Below are 20,389 nucleotides of genomic sequence, written 5' to 3' on the forward strand. Positions count from 1 at the left end.
TCCTGTCACCGCTCAGTGTTGCGCCAGTTGCTAACATATATTCATATCCATGGTCTAAAAGAAAAATTACACTTGTTAATGTTCAAAAAGTTTCATTTTTCTTCTTTAGCTTCAAGAGAGGAACGCCGAACATGTCTATGCTCTGTCAACTCGGGCGGATCCAACGTGATTGGCTGTTGCTTACATTAGTTAATTTGTGTTCCATAGGATCGTATTCCACATTTCTCCTTCGAAGTAAAAAAAACGGCTGCTCAGTGCTCACCGCCACTGCCTATGACTGCTAGAGGTTTGATCGTGACTCTGGGTCTGTACGGCACGCAACCATCACTTGAACATGCGTCCGGTATTTACACCCCACTGAGGCAGTTTAGCTTTTCTGGGCCAAAATAGTGATTTTGTACCCCAAATTACATTACTGACGGTCTCCTTGTTATCCCAACATCCAGCTTCCCAAGCACCAGGATGTCTTTAAGCACCAGCAACATACAAGATGAAGAGTAGAGAGTTCATCAAACGATATAACTTGCATATGGACAATGAGAGTAACGCCGGAAACTTTAGCCACAACATTCTCGTTAGCTAGCAATAGGAAATGAGGGTAAATAAAGTACAGATGTACCTCTTTTATATAGTTGGCTAAAAATATGACACAACTTCAATAAGATCCTCTATTAAGCTTTCTTGGCTACTTTGTACTCAGAAATATATATGAAAGTAAAAATTATGACACAATTATACAGTGTTTCAAACTACAACAACATAAATCCAGTAAGAAGAATGTCACTCTGCGTCTCTGCATTTCAATCAGGACGAATGTTCCCTCGTGTCTGTTTAACAAGATGTACTTCTTCACAAGCACAGAAAAAAATGACACTACCACCCACATGGACACATCAAGCACAAATAATGTTCAGCGTGTCCTTTTCCTTTTAAAAGCAGGATGTATGTTTACATTGTAAGTGTCAAGCTTTTCCATCATGGAATTACAATCATTCATCCTTTTCAAGGCACTAGGCATTGCAGATATATTACTGGAGATCTTGTGATTAAGCAATGTTACTTTTGCAGCAATCTCGTGATCTTCTTCTGCTAATGGACCTTTACTTGATTCTGCACTATACCCTGCATCTGTAGATACAAAAAAATAAGTGTAAGTAGTCGACAAATGTTGACAGTCAAAGTGGACAAACCAACTAATCCAAAGTTCTAGACGAGAACTCAAGTTACCAAGACACCAAAATAGAGTAAATCAGAAGAATTCCAAACGAAACTACATGCCAGTGGGCAGTTCTCTAGTGGCTAACTAGCTGCATGTATAGTACGTGACAAGTGTCCAAGTGTGATTAATTAAACGTCTTTGTTTTCCTTGCAATTCTTTATAACAGTCAAAACGCCATGTTTTAGTTCAGCTTAATTAATTAAGTATTATCAGGAAGCAAATATCTCCATTGTTCAGAAAATGATGAAGTAACTAGAATTTCTAGCGCTAAATAACAAGAACATCACAAATGAACACTGAAGTTTGTTTCCGGGAGTACCAAAGACGTGGTCTGACTTAAGAATGGCATTAGTTTGGAGTCTCACTCTCACCATGTCATCCTATCATTCCCGTATTAACTTTGCATGGAAAACCATCGCTGGTATTATCCCCAGGTGTTCTCCAATTCTGGTTTATTTCAAGGATAAAATGATCCTCTATGACCAAAAAATCCATCCTCTTATTTGACTGAATATACACCCAGTAGTTTCCTATGAGGTATTTCACATTGTTGAAGCTGAAGAACTCCAAATTTTTCACTCGGGTGTAGACAAACACAGTTTTAACTTTTAAGCTTAGGATTCAGGTTTAGTTTCTAAGTGAATTCATGGATTAAATTTCATATAAAATGCATAGAAGCATATACTAACACTATCACACCCATCTTCACTCTAAAATGGTCTAAATTGCATGCAAAACAGTGATCAAAATTCAAATTGAAACAACTCAATCCCAGTTAACTATAATTATGTCACCACTGCTTGGTTTATTATAAACTTCATACAGTTACATGAATAAAACCTTCTACTGATCAAGGTAGGTAAAGTGGTTCAAGACTCCAAGTGATAAGAACAGTGGATTGCAGAAGATCATAAGCTACATAAACTTGTTCCTTGGTGTCATTTCACATAAACTAGTTGTAAGCCACAAGCTTTTCGACACAACCAAACAACCACCAGAGGAGATCACCAAAATTTTCAATCAGTTAACCCCGTTTGGGGAGATGTATTTTCAACACAGTTTCTGGCCTCACCCAAATCATCTTCCTAGATCACAAACACCCAAAAGTTCTCCCAGTGTGCCGAATTGGCCACATTTACGCATTTCCACACACACAATCTATCTCCAGACACTGTGTCAATTTCCCACTCTATTAGCTCTAATGACCAAACCCAGTTTCCCCAACTTACCCAATTCTACAAATTATAATAAAATCCACAATAAACCCTAGAATAGAATAGCTAGAATAGAATTTAGAAAAAACGGACCTGGGATTCCAGGTTGAGACGTTGAAGGAGGAAAAAGAATGGGTCTTTGAGCAGTGAGAAGTGAAGAGAGAGTATTCTTGAACAAATCCGGAATGGTGGATCTATAACTCCGAATTGTTTGTGCCATTTGCTTCAGTTTAAGAAGCTCTTCTTCTTCTTCTTCTTCTTCTTCTTCAGTGGTTTCTAAGTTTTGAGGAGGAAGCTCGTTCGCCATATTTCGAATTTTGAATCTCCCTCTCTCTCTCAAGAAACAAATTGGCCGGAGTTCTTAGAGCCTGTTTTGGTCATTTTATTTTTACACCTAGTACTGACACGTGTCGAGATACCTTTATAAAAAAAAATAAAAAATACATGAGATACTAATATTATAAAAATATTGGGCATCAAAATTAATTTTTTCCAAACACTAGTTGTTGAAGGCAATAAAAAAGAGTCATATAGTATCTGATTTACATGAAACATATTTGTAGCAATAATGTATACCAAATTCTTCTCATAAGATAAAGGGATGTTGTTGCTTTATTTATTTTATATGTGAGAGTATGAAAGAGCATGAAGAGCCAACATAAATGAATTGATAATAGAGGTGTGTAGGTTGGTTGATATACAGTTGCGTAATTTCTTGATCTAGAAACTCATCATATCTTGTGTTACCACTAGCACTCGTAAGTATTTGCAAAAGTAACACTCTTATAATTTGAATTGTCACTTGGAGAGTGAACTATCCCCACAAATTTGAGAATGGTGCTCCGGTCAAATCATTCCGATCTTGTCTCATGTTTTCCTTAAGCATTTTATTGACATATTTTTGGTAACTAAAAAGTTATATTTTCTCTCCTGCTACTCATAACTAACTTTCAATATCCTCCAATATATCAGTATGTATGGAAAAGATTTGAGTGAAAATATTGTACATCATTAATTAGATACTAGTATAACTCTCAACGTTTATTTATCGGGACTAAATAAACAAACTACACAATGAGACTCATATTTCCCCAGAAAAGCAACTACAAATTTTGAGTTAAATCAACATTGAAATTATGAAATTATAAGTAGATAATGAACAGAATGTGGTTAGGAATGTATGATTTAGTGAAATGGGTAGGATGTGATTAGTCATGCAAATGATTTCTTCGTTGATAATAAAGATATTGTGATATGTGTAAAATGTAAAAAGGTGCACAAATTTAAAGTGTGCATTCAAATTATTCATCACCAAATTTCACCTAGGTGTTTTAGACTAAGTCCAATGGTTTGGTGCGTCCAAACCACAATAGTATAGTGTATAGAGTTAGCGGGTTAGCGTTTCCAAAGGTAATGGCTTTTATCACAGCCCCAGTACCTAGGGTGTACAAGGATTTTTTTTTTTTTTGACTCTCCAGCCGCCATTGTCAAAGGCGTGTGGGAAAAATAATAATAATAGATCTAGCCGCCACACAGTGTGCACACGTGTAGCTTAGATTTATTCTATCCGCCACTCAAACTGGCGTGTAGACTTGACACTATCTCGTTAAAACTGGTGCTATAGATACTGGCGTGTAGACTTTACGCTATCTCGTTAAAACAGGTGCTATAGATAGGTAAACTTATACCAATAGCATTAGCGGGTTAGCATTTTGACTCACCATTGGATAAGAATTTCCGTGATATTTGGTGTTTTGCCGCACTATTGGACTTAGCCTTATAGGTGAGCAGTAAGTACGTTGAATTGGACCTGGGCCCGTTAGAGTGGGGAGCCCATGGTCCCAACTTGAGCTTAGTAGTAGCAGAATGTAGTAGCAGAATAACTAGCTTACCTAACCGCCAAACGCCCAAAAACAAGCGGGAACTTTAAAAGAGTGCAACAGAGACAGAATCTATCACTGTCTTAGCTGGAATTCAAACCCCAATCCTCAAACTCTCTTTCCTTAAAATTTTAAACTAATAAATTAAATTATTTTTATTAAACCCTTAAACCCTACTCTCATTTGCTGATACAGGCGAAGTTTGCAAAGGTTTCAAAAAAAAAAAAAAAAAATCATTGAAAACTCCGTAAACCTTAACTCGATGAAAACATTATTTTTAACTATATCTTCATTATTCTCTCTCTTTCAAAACTTGGTTCCATTTCCAAAACTTGTAGTGATTCTTTTCAGATCATCATCGGGCTCCATCACTCTTTTTGATCAATGGAAGAAAAAGGATGTAGAACTCCATCATCAAAGGTAATCTCTCTCTCTTTCTTATTCCTTTTTATCACTATTGTTCTTTAAAAATTATTGATGTATAGGCTTGGCGTAAATTAGGAGCGGATGCAGCAGCAAATGATTGATTTGGAAGGGCCATATAGGCTGCTGTATTGTTCGAGTAAGGGAGATAAAGACGGTGTTATTCAGGAGATAGAGAAAGGTGTATCACCAAACTTGGCAGATTATGATAAAAGAACGGCCCTTCATTTGGCTTCTTGTGAAGGTTGTACTGAAGTTGTTGATTTACTTCTTGAACAAGGAGCTGATGTCAATTCAATTGATCGTTGGGGTCGCACTGTAAATTCTCTATCCCCGATTTGCATATTGGTTGCTACCCTTCTTTGAAATACTTGTGGAAAATTGACAGAAAGTGTATGCGTTATTGATTGACAGCCACTTTCAGATGCTCGTATTTTTGGCCATGAGGAGATATGCAAGATACTGGAGGGGAGAGGTGGAACAGATCCGGTATTTGACTCCTTGATTGTACTAATATGTGATTTCTATTTGAAAAGGAGAAAATAGTCTGGTAACGATTCTTTTGACCAATGTGAAATTACCCTGGTTTTTGCACTAGGCTTATTGACGATAACCTCTTTTTTACCAATTAATGCTCTTTGCATGTGTGTTTATGTGGATTTTGAGATTGAATCCAATACATCATTATCATAATCCCAAATGCAATTGTCCGGAGTTATGACATGGTAGGACCGTAGGACAAATTCTTAAGAATATAGAAGCTCTTTAGGATTTAGGAAGACTATTTAAATGCTAGAGAGAAAAATAATTCATTTCTTGTTGGTGTCTAGATCTTTGCATGTATGCAAAAATGTTACGGTCTTACTTTCTGTCAACTTCCTTATTGTTAGCATTTGGATGTCATTTGAGTTTTTTGTCAACAGTTTAAATGCATATTTGGATAATGTAATTTGGCTGAAGTTTGTTCTTGGTCCCGCATTGATTTGCACTGGTAACATGAGATTTATAATTTATATAACGTTCATTGTGTAGTTCACTTATTTGTTCCTAAGTTTCCAGGGTCGCAGCGGTGCTTTGACATACTATTTATTTGGTGGCGCTGATTTGTTCAGTATTTAATTTTTTGGAAACTCATAACGCAACTGTAAAACTAAGTACATATACTCAGGATTTTGGAAAGATTTTTGAGATAAAAATGTTTATGGCTTGGATCCCAGTTCCCAGACCAGAACTTCTTCATACTATGCACTAAAATTGGGATATATCATATATGGATATAATTAAATTGGCTGTGAAACTCTACAAGTCTCTTCTTCATTTAGTAATTACTTTTTTTTTTGCTTGGAATAGGTAGGGCTTGACTCCCAAAGTCCATGTTATGAAATTGATCATACTGAGGTAGAAATGGATGGTGCAACTCTCATTGGAGAAGTAATTATTCGCTCTTTCAATTTATAATGCATATAAACAGAAGGAATCCCTTTGAAATGTCGATTTTTTTTTATGGTGCATTACTATGGTTTTCCCTGCTTTGGAAATACTTGTGTTTAAAATTCTTGATGAAATTTAGCAGGGCGCATATGGTGAAGTTTATCTAGTGAAATGGCGTGGAACAGAAGTTGCTGCAAAAACAATACGTTCTTCCATTGCATCAAACTTCAGGGTGAAGTGAGTTCAGTCTCTATGAATAGTTTCTAGTAAACTCAATTGAATCTTTCATCTTGTTTCCACCAACATGACTCGTTCCAGTTCCCAACTAAATGAAACTTCGCTTCACATACACTTACAGTTATTTTATTCAGTAGGATCTATTATGTATATCTAACATTTTGTCACCTACATACAGAGCTACCTTTATGAAAGAACTGGCACTATGGCAAAGATTGCGCCACCCTAATATAGTGCAATTTCTTGGTGTTTTGAAGCACTCAGAACGTTTAATATTTCTCACGGAGTATCTACGCAATGTGAGTTTCTGTACAAGCGAGCTTGTAACTTTTGGAAATGAGTCTCTGAGATTTTCTTTCAATTGTATGCTAGGGAAGTTTGTATGACATCTTAAAAAAGAAAGGGAGATTTGACCCCCCAACAACTGTAGCTTATGCTTTGGATATTGCAAGGTATGCAATTGGTTTGAGGAATATTTCCCATTATTATATATAAATTGTGAGTCTCCCTTTCTTATTGTTGTAAGAACTTACTCAAGTGTTCTTGAAAGTAGTGAAGTTTATTCTTCTTGGATTAATGATTGTGAACTTGTGCCTTGAGGATCATGCAAAATGACTAATTAAATTCATTTATGATATATCTATTTTTAACAAGCCCATATGCAAATTTCTGTTTGGACTTTCTCTTATTTGGGACTGGTAGAGAACTGCTAATAATGGCACATATATATATTTTTTATAATTTCCTTTTGGTTCGCAAAGGTTTTCTTGTTAACCTTCACCTGATATTATATAAAATCAGCACTCTTGGACAATTTCCATCTGGTTGATTGGGTGAACCCTGTTTTTACACACAATGCTTATTTGTATAATTTTTTTACATATATAGAATTGTAATGCAAGATCGAAAGCTCTGAATGATTTCTATTATGCAGCATTAACTATTTGAGTTTTAGTAGGACACCATGAAATTGTATGTTTATGGAAAGTTTTGCAGAGGCATGAACTATCTTCACGAGCATAAGCCACATGCAATAATACACAGGGATTTGACACCAAGGTACTGGAAGTGGGGAACTATGATACCATTGAATGCAACTGTCTTCATGTCTTCTTCTCCTTATTTCCTTGACTTATTAATCTCTATACAATCTGCATTCTTTTTGGATCTCAAACAGAAATGTCCTACAAGATGAAGCAGGACACCTTAAGGTTACAGATTTCGGATTAAGCAAGATTGCACAGGAAAAAGGCGCATATGGTTACAAGATGACAGGAGGAACTGGATCTTGTGAGATCTTCCATCTCTCCGACCCTTAATTTTAGACTAAGAACTTTGAAATGGGACTGCAGTCTGATATTTTTCATTTGGCAGTCCGTTACATGGCACCTGAGGTTTATCGGCGAGAAGCATATGGAAAGAGTGTTGATGTCTTCTCATTTGCCTTAATTGTCCATGAGGTGAAGAAAATGCTACAAAGTATTTTTACTGTTATATACTATTAAGTAAAAATACAGAACACTGAACACCTAAGATTTCTTACTACATTTTTAACTACAACAATATTTCATCTTACAGTTCCCTAACTTTTTCACATTTCTTTGACATACATCTGGTGATTGATGATAATTGTGAGTCCAGTTTTCTAACACTGAATATGCAGTTGTACAGTAGCAAGTTTGTAAGCACCTGATTGTTGAGCAAATGCTATTTCTTGTCCTTTTTTCTCGTGTCATCTTGGACAGTCCCAATAGACTTATCTGTGATTTGTGAACACTGTTCTTTAACTAAAATATTTGATATGCAAACACGGCTTCTTTTAGTTCTGCTAGTGTTAGAATACATAGGGTAGTATTTAGATTCTTCAATTATAATGCAAAAATTCATTAAGTTTTAAATCATGACAAATGTGTACAAGTATTTTGCAACGTACATGAAGCCCTTAATATCTTTCATAAAATTTCAGTTGCGCAGTTGCAACAATCTATCTATTTGCTTCCCTCGTTACATTTGATTTGTGTCTGTTGTAAGTGTTTTTCTATTTAATCAAATGGCTGTTTGACCTATTGTAACAGATGTTTCAAGGGGGGCCTTCAAACAAAGCAGAACCACCAGAAGAGGTAGCAGACAGGAGAGCATATGAGGATTCCCGGCCCTCTCTCTCTTCTTTCATATACCCAGAAGATTTCAAGACGTAAGTAGCTTAAATCAATCACATTAGTTGCTAAAAGTAAGGTTAAGGTTCCGTTGGCACAAGAAATACTAGTAGATGAATTCTCAAGTGTCATACTATGGATCTTATCACGGCTTTTAATGGTGTTGGGCAACAAAGATAAAATAAATGCTCGGAACCTTGTTGTGAAACAATATAAATATAAAAATATAAAAATGGAATTTGTACAATTTGTGTAAATTTAAAAAAAAAATAAAAAAATAAAAAAATCTTTTGCAGTTAACTTCAGCTGGTTTTAATCACAGTATCTTCCACAAAACCAACTTTTTCTTTAGTGTCAACTTGTGGTTTTAGTTTTAAAGAAATTACTTGCAGCCTTTGCTTAGTGTTGGTATTTTAAGCCTAATCTTGCTGGTTTCTTCTTCACACAGACTCCTCCGTCGATGCTGGCACAAGAATGCAGAGTCTAGACCATCATTTGAAGAAATTATTACAGAGCTGGAAACCATACAAGAGAGTTTTCAAAATAAGAAACTTGATGAGGATTGTTGTAACTGTGTCATCTTATAATTGAATATAGAGTTAGTTAGGGATACCTCCATTTTCAAAATATTAGGGATTAGGGATACCCCAGGTCCTAGTTTCAAGATCCAACAACAATGTTTTTTCAAGTGAAAAAAAAAAAACAAAACAAAACAAAAAACAAAACAAAAAACAAAAAACACAAAAACAAAACTTCATCTCATAGCCGTTGGATCTTGCAACTAGGGTATCCCTAATATTTTTGAAAATAGGGGTATCCCTAACTAACCCTTGAAAATAATAGTTGCATATAAATTTTTAGGCCAGTCTCCCTATGTCAGATGTATTTGCAAACAGCCTCATATGTCCAGTTTTTGTAAAGGTCTGCTGCACCAAACTCAAAATATTTTACATTGGTACTACATTTTAACTATATTTCATGAACGTCATTATGGTTTCCCCTTTATGGAGTTGAAAGAAAACATTACATGTCATGTAATACATCTGTTTGTCAAATGAAAATGACTACAAGTATGTAAAATGTCAAGGAATCTCGTGGCCATCTGAATGAGACGAGATTAGAGACTAGAGACGTAGTACCTACACTTGAAGAGGATTCAACTTGATGTATAGACGATGAGATTGTCCCAAACACCTCATTAGGCCTAACAAAGAGTAAATGACATACTGATGTACATTTTAAATCTTTATTTAGTATGATTCAAGTGTATTGGTCGACCTTCTGTATACAATTCAAATGTAGATCAGTGCAGAAAACTTTATTCCGGCTAAAATAAATTAACAGACAATAAAACAGAACAAGAATATTCTGAACTCACAAGTCACAAAGTTGTTAAACTAATCAGGCTCTCTCCAGTACTCTGAAGTTTGTCCAAGTCTGACGGTAGCCTGAGAACCTGTATTGTGTTGAACACCTCATTATAACAGCCTAAGTGGTAACCTTGACAGTCTGCTATCAAAATTCCACCGTTACTAATGGCTAGTGCAATCCAACACCGTATGTCTTTATCAAATGGTTTAAGGATGCAATGACTGATCCACAAATGGTTTTCGACCTTACTGGTTCTACTACATACGTACATGTCACCTCCAAACTCGCGTAGGTAGCAACTACCAAGGTTAAGTTGGAAGTGAAATTGAATACATCCCAAATGATCTAATTTCTCGTTGGAAGTGAAAGTGAGTGAAGGTTTTCTCTTTGATCAGAGAATACCAATGCTTAGAGCATCTTTCGGCAGAGCAACCAAAAAAACACCAAAATTTTGAACCAAACCAAACACCAAACCAAAAAAACACCAAGCAACTTTAGGAGCAACATAAAAAAAACACTAAGCAACTACGCGCCAAAACCGTGCCATATAGCCCGGTTTTGCCAAAACAGCCACTAAAGCCCAACCGACAGCCCAAGCCCACGCATGTTACTTCTATATAAAACTACTTCTATATATAAACAAACTCCAAAGCCGCGCGGTTCAGTCACTTTCACCTCTTCTCACAATTATAAAACCCTCTCTTTAGTTAAAAAAAAACAAAAACCTACCTAAACTCTTAAAATTTGATATGGATCATTTTGAACCTTTCAACGGTGATGATTGGCAGTACACAGACGATATTGGCGATGAGGGAGAAGAACATGAGGAAGTAGAATACGGTGGGGGAGAAGACAGTGGGGAAGAAGAACCCCGAGGATGTTGCGCCGGCTGATAGACATCCCTATGTACTGGAGTATCAGATGAACGACTTTGATTGACAATTTGCACGGGAGAAGCACTTGATATGGAAGTTGTGTCTTCTACACGTGATACAAAACACGGTCGAAAGTCGCGATGGCTTAATACTCGATAATTAATTAGTTTTGATTAAATATTTTGAATATTAATTAGTTGAGTTGGACCAATTAATTATTTATTTTATGCATTATTTTTTTTTTATAATATCAAAGATGTTGTTGACTACCGAAGTTAGATCGGCTTTACTTGGTGTTAGAGAGTGATGGAAGGTTATTAGGAGTTTGGATGAGTTTGTACATATTAGAGATAGTATTTTGTATACACCTTTGGGTATTTTGATTGATACGGATTATAAGAAGGTGATTAGGCAAATGGTCATAGCTTTAGTAGAAAGATGATGGAGTAGAACTTATATATTTCATTTTCCTCAGGCGGAGTTAGGCTTCACACCACTAGACTTCACTATGATTTTTGGGTTGAGTATTGGTATAGGCCAACCGATACATTTTCATACAAATTATGAGAATATGGATAGTATGCTTATGAGTTTTCCTCGTTTGGGTGTGGATGCTTATGATTCTTCTGGGATTAGGCTATCTCATATTAAGATTGCATATATGGAACCCCTCTTGCATCCTGATACACGATTGGGCGGAGTTAGCTTTGATCGATTTCTACCGGGTAGTGAGGGGTCTTGTCAAGATGTTAGGGCTTTTTTATGTTTTTATTGGGCATATTTTGTTTCCCAATGGTCATTTCTATGACGATCGCGGATATTATGCTTATATATCCGATTTGCATACTATGAGAGATTATGACTGGTAGCTCGGTATATGCCACATTGATATCGGCGTTAGATAAAGCTTCACGACATATTCGAAGTAGAAGTCCTCGATTGTTAGGATTCACGCGGGGACTTTTAGAGATTTGGTTTTATGAGTACTTTCGATGTCTTTGTCCTAACATAGACATGATTCCCGATACTCCCTAGATTTGCTAGTTGGTCAAGGCCTAAACTTGACTCGTGAATGCAGGGCGATTAGGAATAATATCGTATGGCTCGTGCTTCGATTGATATTAGATCATTGTCATCTATTGAGTGGAGACCTTGGCATTTGTCTACTACCTTTGGCCCGATCGGTTATGTACAAAGATGCTTGTGTGTTGTCATCGTCCACGAGTTGTTTTTGCCGCATGATCCTCGGGTTTGGTACCGTGGCGACGGATTTTTGGAGGAGATGACCATATTGGACGTTATGGAGTTCCATGTGCTCCCATGCGGATGTTAATGATGCAAAGTCGTGGGGTAGAATTCAAGTTCATGAAGTTCATGCCGAATTGGTGGTCCTTGCCGATCGTCTTCTTTTGTTGTTGAAAGGGATAATGTGCCGATCGCTAAATATTATAGATGGTGGAACCGTGTCTCCATGGGTTTGTTGTTGCCTCCTGTTGGTCGGGCTAGCAATTTCGAGTTTGTGGGCTGGAAGGGATGAGACGTGAGCTAATTTGGTGTTTGAAAATTTGATAACTTGATGTGATCAATTTCCATCATCCCCAAAACGCTTTACAACCCACAACCTCCTCGAATGCATATCGGCCGACTAATGGTTCCGCCAAGTAATCCTCTATGTGGATGTTTGGGTGTGTGGACTGATGGGGAGCCTACTTATATTTCCATTCCCGAGGTGCCTCATGCTCGTTTCTCGAAGTTAGAGCGCGATATTGATCAAGATACCATGGTGAGTTTAAATGTTTTATTTATCTTCTTCATTATATATATAATATGTACTAACGGCAAAATAATAATGACAAATATTTTCTTGGATTTTCAGCCGAGGTTTGGTAAAGATATGAGAACCGGGTTCTTATGTTTGATGGGATGAGGACCGCCTGTATCATTATAGCCAAGAAAAAGAGGAGACATATTCTCGGATATATCAAATGGATGCAATCATTGAACTAACCTCTAAGCGTATATAAATTGAGACTTCGAAATCTTAAAGAATATGAGGATATGCGAACAAGTGTACACGCAAAGAACATCAAGGATATGAGGAACTTCAGTCAAAGTTAACCTCCATGCAGACGGAGAAGATCATACCTCGGATTAGGAACTTAGAGGCGAAAACTTGAGCGCCCAAATAGAGAGAGGAGAGGGATCGAGTGGTAAGGGGCGTAAGAAGAGAGCTAAATAAATTTGATGTAATATGATAGGTTTTGGATTATTTGGATATTATATGATTATATCATAATCATAGATTTTCAAACTTCTATTATTGCATAATCATAATCATAGGTTTTAATTTCTTTGATTTTTTCGATTTTGAATTACAATTCTTAATTTCTTCAATTGCACAATTGTTAATTTCTTAACTTCTATGCACAACTCATAATTTTTCAAGTTCTATGCACCACAATTCTAATTTTCGAAAAAACGACGCGTTTTGGCAAAAAAACCACGCCGAAAATTTTATTGAAAGCTCAAGCCCACGCGGTTTTGCCAAAACCTTGCCATAGAAGCCCATTTAGCAGCCCAAGCCCACACGGTGTTGGAAAAAACCGCAATTTTGGCAAAACCGCGTGAGTGATTTGATACAGCACCAAACTTGGAACCAAATATTGGTCGATTTGGTGTTTGGTTTGCAAATGCATTGAACTTATCTCAAAGAACAATTAACATGAAATTGAAAATTGGATGTGAATGAACTAACCACAAATAATAATTAATCTTTTCATCAACATGTAGTTCTCCTGAAGTTGAAAAAACACCAAATTCTTACTGCTAAGAATTTGGTGTTTGAGAATTTGGTGTTTGATGCTAGGTTGATATCACTGCTAAAGATGCTCTTAGCTACACAGTTAAATCTCAATACGACTTGCAAAGGAGTCTACTCAGTATGTCAAACAAGCTATCAGAAAGCAACTGAGGAATGATCCCATTCTTACTCCACTTCTCTTACTCTCCCAACGTACATTTTTATGCTTTCCATCTTATAGAATAGAACTAATAATTAAACTCGCTGACTTACGTATAAGGAGAAGAGGGCTTCCCTATAAACTCACTGCCCAGTTCTATTACGAATAAATTACAAAGTCTTAAAAGCCCAGCTGTCCGTCCAGCTTGCTTTGCACCCAAGTTTCTATAACAAAAATTAGAAAGAGTTACTACAATTCGAGATAGAACTGGTTTCCTTTCTAAATTAGAACTTGTTTACTTTCCTTATATATAAGAATACCAGCGCTGTGAATTTTATTTCTCTCACACTTGCTTCTATTTGTCTCCGTTTTTTCTTCAGTTCTCGAGTTTTTGTGACTTGGTCTCTGTTCTCTCTGTTTTTGTTCATCTCTCCTAGGGTTTGTGACTTTGTTTAGTTTTCTTTGTTATTATCTATTATTATAATTATGATCACATCTCGTTTTCGTTCCCAAACACCATATTCATCAACAGTAACCCAAGAGTTTTTCAGTTCTTGTAATGGGTCAAATATTCTACCACATTCAATCGAGAAAGAAGAAGAAGTGACTGGTTCTATTGGTCCAAAGGGTTTCTTCTTGTTTGGGGCTTTTATAAGCGCAGAAGACAACAACAACAACACTGAAAAGACAACTGATTGGTGCTTGTCTCTCGTTGCTGAAAGAAAAGAATCCTTCAATGGCAATGAAAATAAACATGTGAAACGGAAAGGAATTCAAGAAGTAGTACAAGAACTTGAAGGCAGTGAAAGGAAAAGGCAGAAAACTGTGGTTACTAATGCAGGGGAAGAACAGAGAAACCAAAGTGAAATAGGTGATGTTGCAAATAACCAAATTGTTGTAGTTGATGCAGTAGACGATCCACTAGATGTAGCAACTGTTGGCTCAATTTTGTTCACTATCAAGAAGACTCTAACACAGAGTGATACCGACAGTCTGTGTCGACTTCTACTGAAGAAGTATGTAGTTTTGGATCATATTCTGCCTTACTTGAATGAAGAACAGAAGAGAGACGTTGACAATGGGGAAGGAACAGCTATTGTCATTAAAGATGTTGATGAATATCATCAGTCTGCACACCATTTGATTTTCAAGAAAAGTCAGAAGAGTGGTAGCTATATCCTGAAAAGTAATTGGAAGGTGAGCTTTGTGAGTAGGAGGTGCTTGCGAAAAGGAGACGAAATCGGACTGGTCTGGGATCCCAATCAAGCGTGCTTACTATTCTCGGTCCTCAGACTAGCCAACTGATCTGATTAAACTTGACATTCGATAAACAATTGATCCGGATTCTTGTAATGTATAGCAAAAAATCTTTGAAACAGTGGAATGTACTGCAACAATTTTAGTATCTTTGTTGTTCTAGTTAGTTTTTATTTTTATTCATAGCCATTTGATGTTATCTATATTTTCGTTTGTAGGATCATTATCATAATTTATAAAATTCACGCTTCAATTGTTCTTTTGAAAGACTCTGTCTCAGAACCTTACTAGAGATGATGAAATTGATACAAATTAGAAAGGTGAGCGTGTGTTTCATCATTGGTACCAGATTGCTCTGTTTCCCACAACTGTACGCGAGGTTAACAAAATTTTGTGAGAAGAGATGCCCAAGAGCAAAGATTCGTTAGCTGTTTTCTTACTTTGCGACGTAACTAATAGACAGACGCTTAGATTCACCTTGAACATAATTGGCATGGACAAAAACGTGTGAAGGGCAAATAATATATGGAACTAAGGAAGTATATATGACACCAGATAGGATGTGCACATTTGCTAACTAGTTCGTAGTTACTTGTGCAAAGAGCGACGAGAGCTGCAAATAGTATCTGCAGTGGATTCAGTTGTAAATAATAAGGTGAAATGCAAATCCAAAACTGTAAATAGGATTTTGATGTTTGCATTCAAATGTTTGTTTGTTCTCAGAACTACAATATGGAACTGAGGAGAAGGATCAACATATATAATTAGGCTTTAGCTATAAATCCAGCAATCAATTTGATACAGGAAGCGTAAACAACCATGTGGAGGCAGACCACGTAGAGGATCTATAAAAGTACAAAGTAATGAGGATCAAAATAACTCAACTTCAATTCAGAATCTTCATTTGGAGTTGTCACTCTTTCTACCAGATAAAAAAACTCATTTGTATACAAGACTAAGTTAATCAGATGGTCATAGAACAACTTCTGAAATTCATAAACTGCACTATTAAGTATTAACATCTAAAGTCTTAAAACTTGTGCACCACTTTTAAGCATCGCCATGCTAGATCATATATCTATGAAGATTACCACCAGGCTAAAACTGTTGGGTTTGTGGAACCGTCGAGCTTTGCTCCGGTGATGGCAGCGAGGAACTAATATTGTGAAACATGGTTGGCTAGATTAAGCTGGTTTTTTCACTCTTGGACAGCCCGTCAGCACTGTCCCACCTTTGTGTAGTTTTTTTTTTCCTGCATAGAAGTCAGCCTGATCTGACCAACTTCAAGAAGTTTGGATGGCCCAAGAGAACCAACCGAGATCCATGCACATTTCTTCCTTCCTGTTTCGAAGTCGGTCTTATGTGACCAACCTTAAGAAGTTTATATGCCCAGGTGAACCAACCGAATTTCGTCTTAACGAAATATTATGAAATTTTGACAGTTTGTCAAAATTTCAATAACCAAATTCATTTTCTCACGAAATTTTCTCCCCACATATATAAAGAAACTTATGGTTAGGGTTGAGACAACTTTGAGAGATTCATTTTCATGGGAATTGTGGGAGCTCTATTGAGCTAGGATTTGAGTGAGGTTGCTTGTTCTTGATTCTAGTTAACTCTTGTAAACTCTCTAATCTTTACTATAAAGAAAACTTGGCTCTTATGTGGATGTATGTAACATTTATCGAACCACCTTAAATCTTTGTGTCTCTTTGCATTTACTTTCATACTTATTGTTTGCTATATATTGATTGCTTGTGAATTGAGTAGTAGCTTTTATTGCTCTATTGAAATTTGTTGTGATAACTACCAAAGTCTTGGATATGTGACTTCCTTGGTGTGATCTCTAAGAGAAGTTATTTGGGATAGAGAGTAACTAGGTTGAGGTGTGACTTCCTAGTGAAATCTCCCAACACAAACAAGGGCAAACAATTGTATGGCGTGACTAGGAAGTTGAAGTTCAATCTATGTTACCTGCAAAAAGACCAAAACAAGCCAAAGAAAGAAAAATAAGAACAAATTGATAGAACTGAATAATGGATGATTGAATAATTGTAAAAGCAAAAACACAAAAATCAAGTTAATAAATGAATTGTTTTAATTTCAAAATTGAATACTGAAAGAAAGGAAAACGTAATCAATCACTAGTTAACCCAGCAAAGATCAATAATCAAACCTACAAAGTCTAACTGATACCGGTAGAGATGCTTCAATTCTTAAAACTATACTAGGACATGGAGATAAGAGTATCCTGACAAATATGTTCACGCCATGCCTTAATGTATTACTTGGCACCAATGGTTTTCTATGGGGTTTAACCAAATAAAACTAGAAAATTTACTCCTTGCTTGGATGACATCATGCATGCCAATAAAGGGTGGACTAGCCTCCTTTTTGTTTACTACTAGAAATGACTATCAAACAATTTACCTCTCCGATTAACTTATAAAGTGATAAGCACCCAAAGCTGTAATATTAAACCTCGTAGAGACATAGCATAATTTGGTTAATTATGTGTTTAATAATCATGAAATAATTATATTTTCGTATTTTTGCAGGTTTTCGCAGTTAACATGAAAATAATGGTTAAACCTGCATTAAAGCACGGGAATAGTGTATTATCGGGCTTCTGTTGTCGAGTAGTTGGTGTTTCGACCAAATATGATCAAAACACTAAGTGGTGACGAAAGAGATGAAGAACGTATAAAAGTAGTTAGAAAAGTGATGGTGATCGTGAGAATGATGATATTGTACATTGTGGTTGCCTACGTACCCAAATTATCGATGTGATTTATGTATGAAAAATAATTTGGTATTTATATGTGTAAAATAGAGACTCCTTGTAGTTCAAGTCATTGTAATTTAATATAACTCTCAACTGATAATTATCTCTTTGATAAGAAACGAATCTGAACATAAATTAATGTACGTTAGTGGTAAGCCATGTGGCTAAGGTTCAGCCTTAGACACATGAGTTAATGGGTCTGTACATCAATCCATGATATTGCAAATTGGGTTTTAGCCCTGTCGATTAAACGAATAAAATTGGAGACCCCTACTAATGGACGTTTGCTACATAGGTGGGGGTCGAAATAGTTGACTTGTTCGGATTGTCATTATTCTTCCTCACTGGTCCCTTATCAGCCCATGACTCTATTCTTTTACCAGATGGTCTCCCTCTACGCCTACTAACTGGAGGATCAAGCAATGACTTCTGAATACCTAAAGGAGCACATGTTGCACTTGTTTCACCCTTACGTTCACTTCCACTTCTTTCGCCATGCACCTGATCAGAATTTAATGCCATGTTTTTCAAAGCATCTTCCACTTCTCTTAAATTTCTTTCCATACCTTTGATTGCCATATTGTATACTTCACCACAAGGAGAAGCCTTCGAAGCAATATTTACCCCCTCTCGACATATTGTACAATATCGACTTGTAGAGTTATCTTCAAAGTCATGTTGAATACTTTCATCTTCACTATAAACCACAGAACCAAACTTTGCTTCTTTCATCCATCTCTTTAGTACATACTGTTCTTGAAGGCTCTAAACATCTTCAACCACAAATATCTTCAAAATGTGCCTACACAAAAAACCTACAAAATTAAACAATCGACAGCTACACTTGGCAATTTGGGTAGAAGGTTCAAATGTGACGATGTGCACTACATGCTCATGTCCTTCCATCCACACATTGTATACAGATCTAATTTCATTCTCCTCGACTTTTCTATGGCGGTAGGATAGGTCTTCAAATAACTGTTCTTGAATTTTTAAAAACTGATCTTGTGTAAAGTATAGCTCCTTGTTTCTCAATTTTCATAAAAACTCTCAAAACAGGCTTTTGATAATTGGTTTTATAATCTTCTCTCTTTTCATCCTCTCGTCTATCGACCACAGCTCTTTGATATTGTTTTACAAACTCACAGAGGGACATACCTTTCTTAAGATACTTATCAAAGTAAGAATTTATACTTTCACTTCGTTGGGTGGTTAACATTCCTCCATAAAAAGTGTCTCTAATATAAACCGACGCCATTTTTCTCGTTTCTCATACAATTTGTTTAGCCACTTGTTCTCTTTCAAATTGTAATTTACAAGCATCTCATTTCATGTACACTACTACAGAATGACACATATACCACGGTCAATAAGAACGTTTATACCACGGTTGTTCCAAAAACAGTGGGAAATACTTATATACCACGGCGGAAATTTCTTTGGTCATTGGTTTACTAGTATATGCCACAGTTACATGAAAACCGTGGGATAAGTTGGGCCATATACCATGGTTAGTTTTTTTTTTCAGCATGAGAGTACTTCACATCCCCACTACCTTAAACATAAACAGTGTTATATAAATTTTTCACTTTCTACCGTGGTTTATGACTTTATTCCAAATAGTCAAATATGTGGAAAAAAAATACACAGTACGAAACTCATTCAAATTGGATTCCCCACTACACCAAAAGGGTAATTTTGTAACGTTTTCATTTTTCACTTGTAACGTTTTTTTAACTGTGACACAATTATTAACGTTTATAAAGCGTTAGCATGTACTTTATATGTTACTTAAATTTTAGATAATTATCGAAATTAATTTGTCACGGTTGACTAACACATGGATACCGTCAGAAATAAAATAAAAAAGAAAAAAAACTGAAAAATAAGAAACAGTATAAAACCAATCCCGCACTCCTCTCTCTCACTTTCAAAGGAGGGAAGTGGTTGGCTCAAACCAGTACTTCTTCATCTAAAACGAAGGTAAGTTTTTTTCTTTCTTCTTTTGTTAGTTCTTACTTTCCTTCTTCTTCTTCAATTCTTCTTCTCTTTTTAGGGTTTGGAAAATTAAGGTTTTTATTTTCGTGCCTTCCTCTTCAATTCTCTTCTTTAATTGGATTTCAGATTTCGGTTTGAGAACGAGTTAGCTAGGTTTCTCAATGCGACGCTCTACCTTTCTGATTTGGAAAATTAATTTTGGTAAAAGATTTATGAACATAGGTTCGTTGTTTGTTGATTCGCTCTTAATGTTCGCTAAAATTTTAAATTGTTTGATGAAAGTTTGAACTTTGTTTTCTTCTATTTTTCACTCTTCGCAGATCTTGTTTCGATCTAATGGTTGGACGAAAAAAGGTATGAAAACGGTGGAATTTGGCATTTATGTTGTTATCTTTATTGTTTATTCTCCTTAAAGATTTTTTTCCTGTTGAAATGTAGGTCTCTGATATGTTTTTAGTAGAAGTACTTGTGATTAGTGAATGCTCTCTGTAAATATTTCTGTGTTTGTATTCTGGCACTTGTATCTGGATGGGTATGGTTTAACTCCAACCTCAATTTTGATTGCTTAAAATAAGTTGTTTTA

General features: G+C 36.1%; 2 protein-coding genes across 5 annotated transcripts; one reads left to right on the plus strand and one right to left on the minus strand.

Moving 5' to 3' along the window:
- Nucleotides 1–645: 645 nt before the first annotated feature.
- LOC147513594 (uncharacterized) lies at nt 646–2,824 on the minus strand. Its single transcript, XM_086596730.1, has 2 exons — nt 2,527–2,824; nt 646–1,128 (listed from the first exon to the last, which is right to left on the minus strand). The coding sequence occupies exons 1-2, from the start codon at nt 2,738–2,740 to the stop codon at nt 911–913; spliced, it is 432 nt and encodes a 143-aa protein (XP_086452856.1). The 5' UTR covers nt 2,741–2,824; the 3' UTR covers nt 646–910.
- Nucleotides 2,825–4,579: 1,755 nt separating this feature from the next.
- On the plus strand, nt 4,580–9,548 carry LOC147513595 (serine/threonine-protein kinase 12-like). Of its 4 annotated transcripts, none has more exons than XM_086596731.1 (12): nt 4,580–4,733; nt 4,815–5,054; nt 5,151–5,225; nt 6,087–6,167; nt 6,307–6,404; nt 6,583–6,703; nt 6,777–6,856; nt 7,401–7,463; nt 7,582–7,694; nt 7,779–7,864; nt 8,480–8,598; nt 9,009–9,548. In XM_086596731.1, the coding sequence occupies exons 1-12, from the start codon at nt 4,698–4,700 to the stop codon at nt 9,145–9,147; spliced, it is 1,251 nt and encodes a 416-aa protein (XP_086452857.1). In that variant the 5' UTR covers nt 4,580–4,697; the 3' UTR covers nt 9,148–9,548. The 4 variants fall into 4 exon arrangements, with proteins under 4 accessions (XP_086452857.1, XP_086452859.1, XP_086452861.1 ...); XM_086596733.1 differs by having other exon boundaries at nt 6,310–6,404; XM_086596734.1 differs by having other exon boundaries at nt 4,595–4,733; nt 4,799–5,054.
- Nucleotides 9,549–20,389: the final 10,841 nt, after the last annotated feature.

Source organism: Coptis chinensis, chromosome 3, assembly GCF_015680905.1.
Source record: "Coptis chinensis isolate HL-2020 chromosome 3, ASM1568090v1, whole genome shotgun sequence".
Taxonomy (NCBI): domain Eukaryota; kingdom Viridiplantae; phylum Streptophyta; class Magnoliopsida; order Ranunculales; family Ranunculaceae; genus Coptis; species Coptis chinensis.

Excerpts from the sequence above, each read along its gene's own strand:
- LOC147513594 (XM_086596730.1), bottom strand. The coding sequence starts at position 2,740 with ATGGCGAACGAGCTTCCTCCTCAAAACTTAGAAACCACTGAAGAAGAA. Across the intron at positions 1,129-2,526 it reads GTCTCAACCTGGAATCCCAG|ATGCAGGGTATAGTGCAGAA; the intron begins GTCCGTTTTTTC and ends TTGTATCTACAG.
- LOC147513595 (XM_086596731.1), top strand. The coding sequence starts at position 4,698 with ATGGAAGAAAAAGGATGTAGAACTCCATCATCAAAG. Across the intron at positions 6,857-7,400 it reads TATGCTTTGGATATTGCAAG|AGGCATGAACTATCTTCACG; the intron begins GTATGCAATTGG and ends AAAGTTTTGCAG. Across the intron at positions 7,695-7,778 it reads GACAGGAGGAACTGGATCTT|TCCGTTACATGGCACCTGAG; the intron begins GTGAGATCTTCC and ends TTCATTTGGCAG.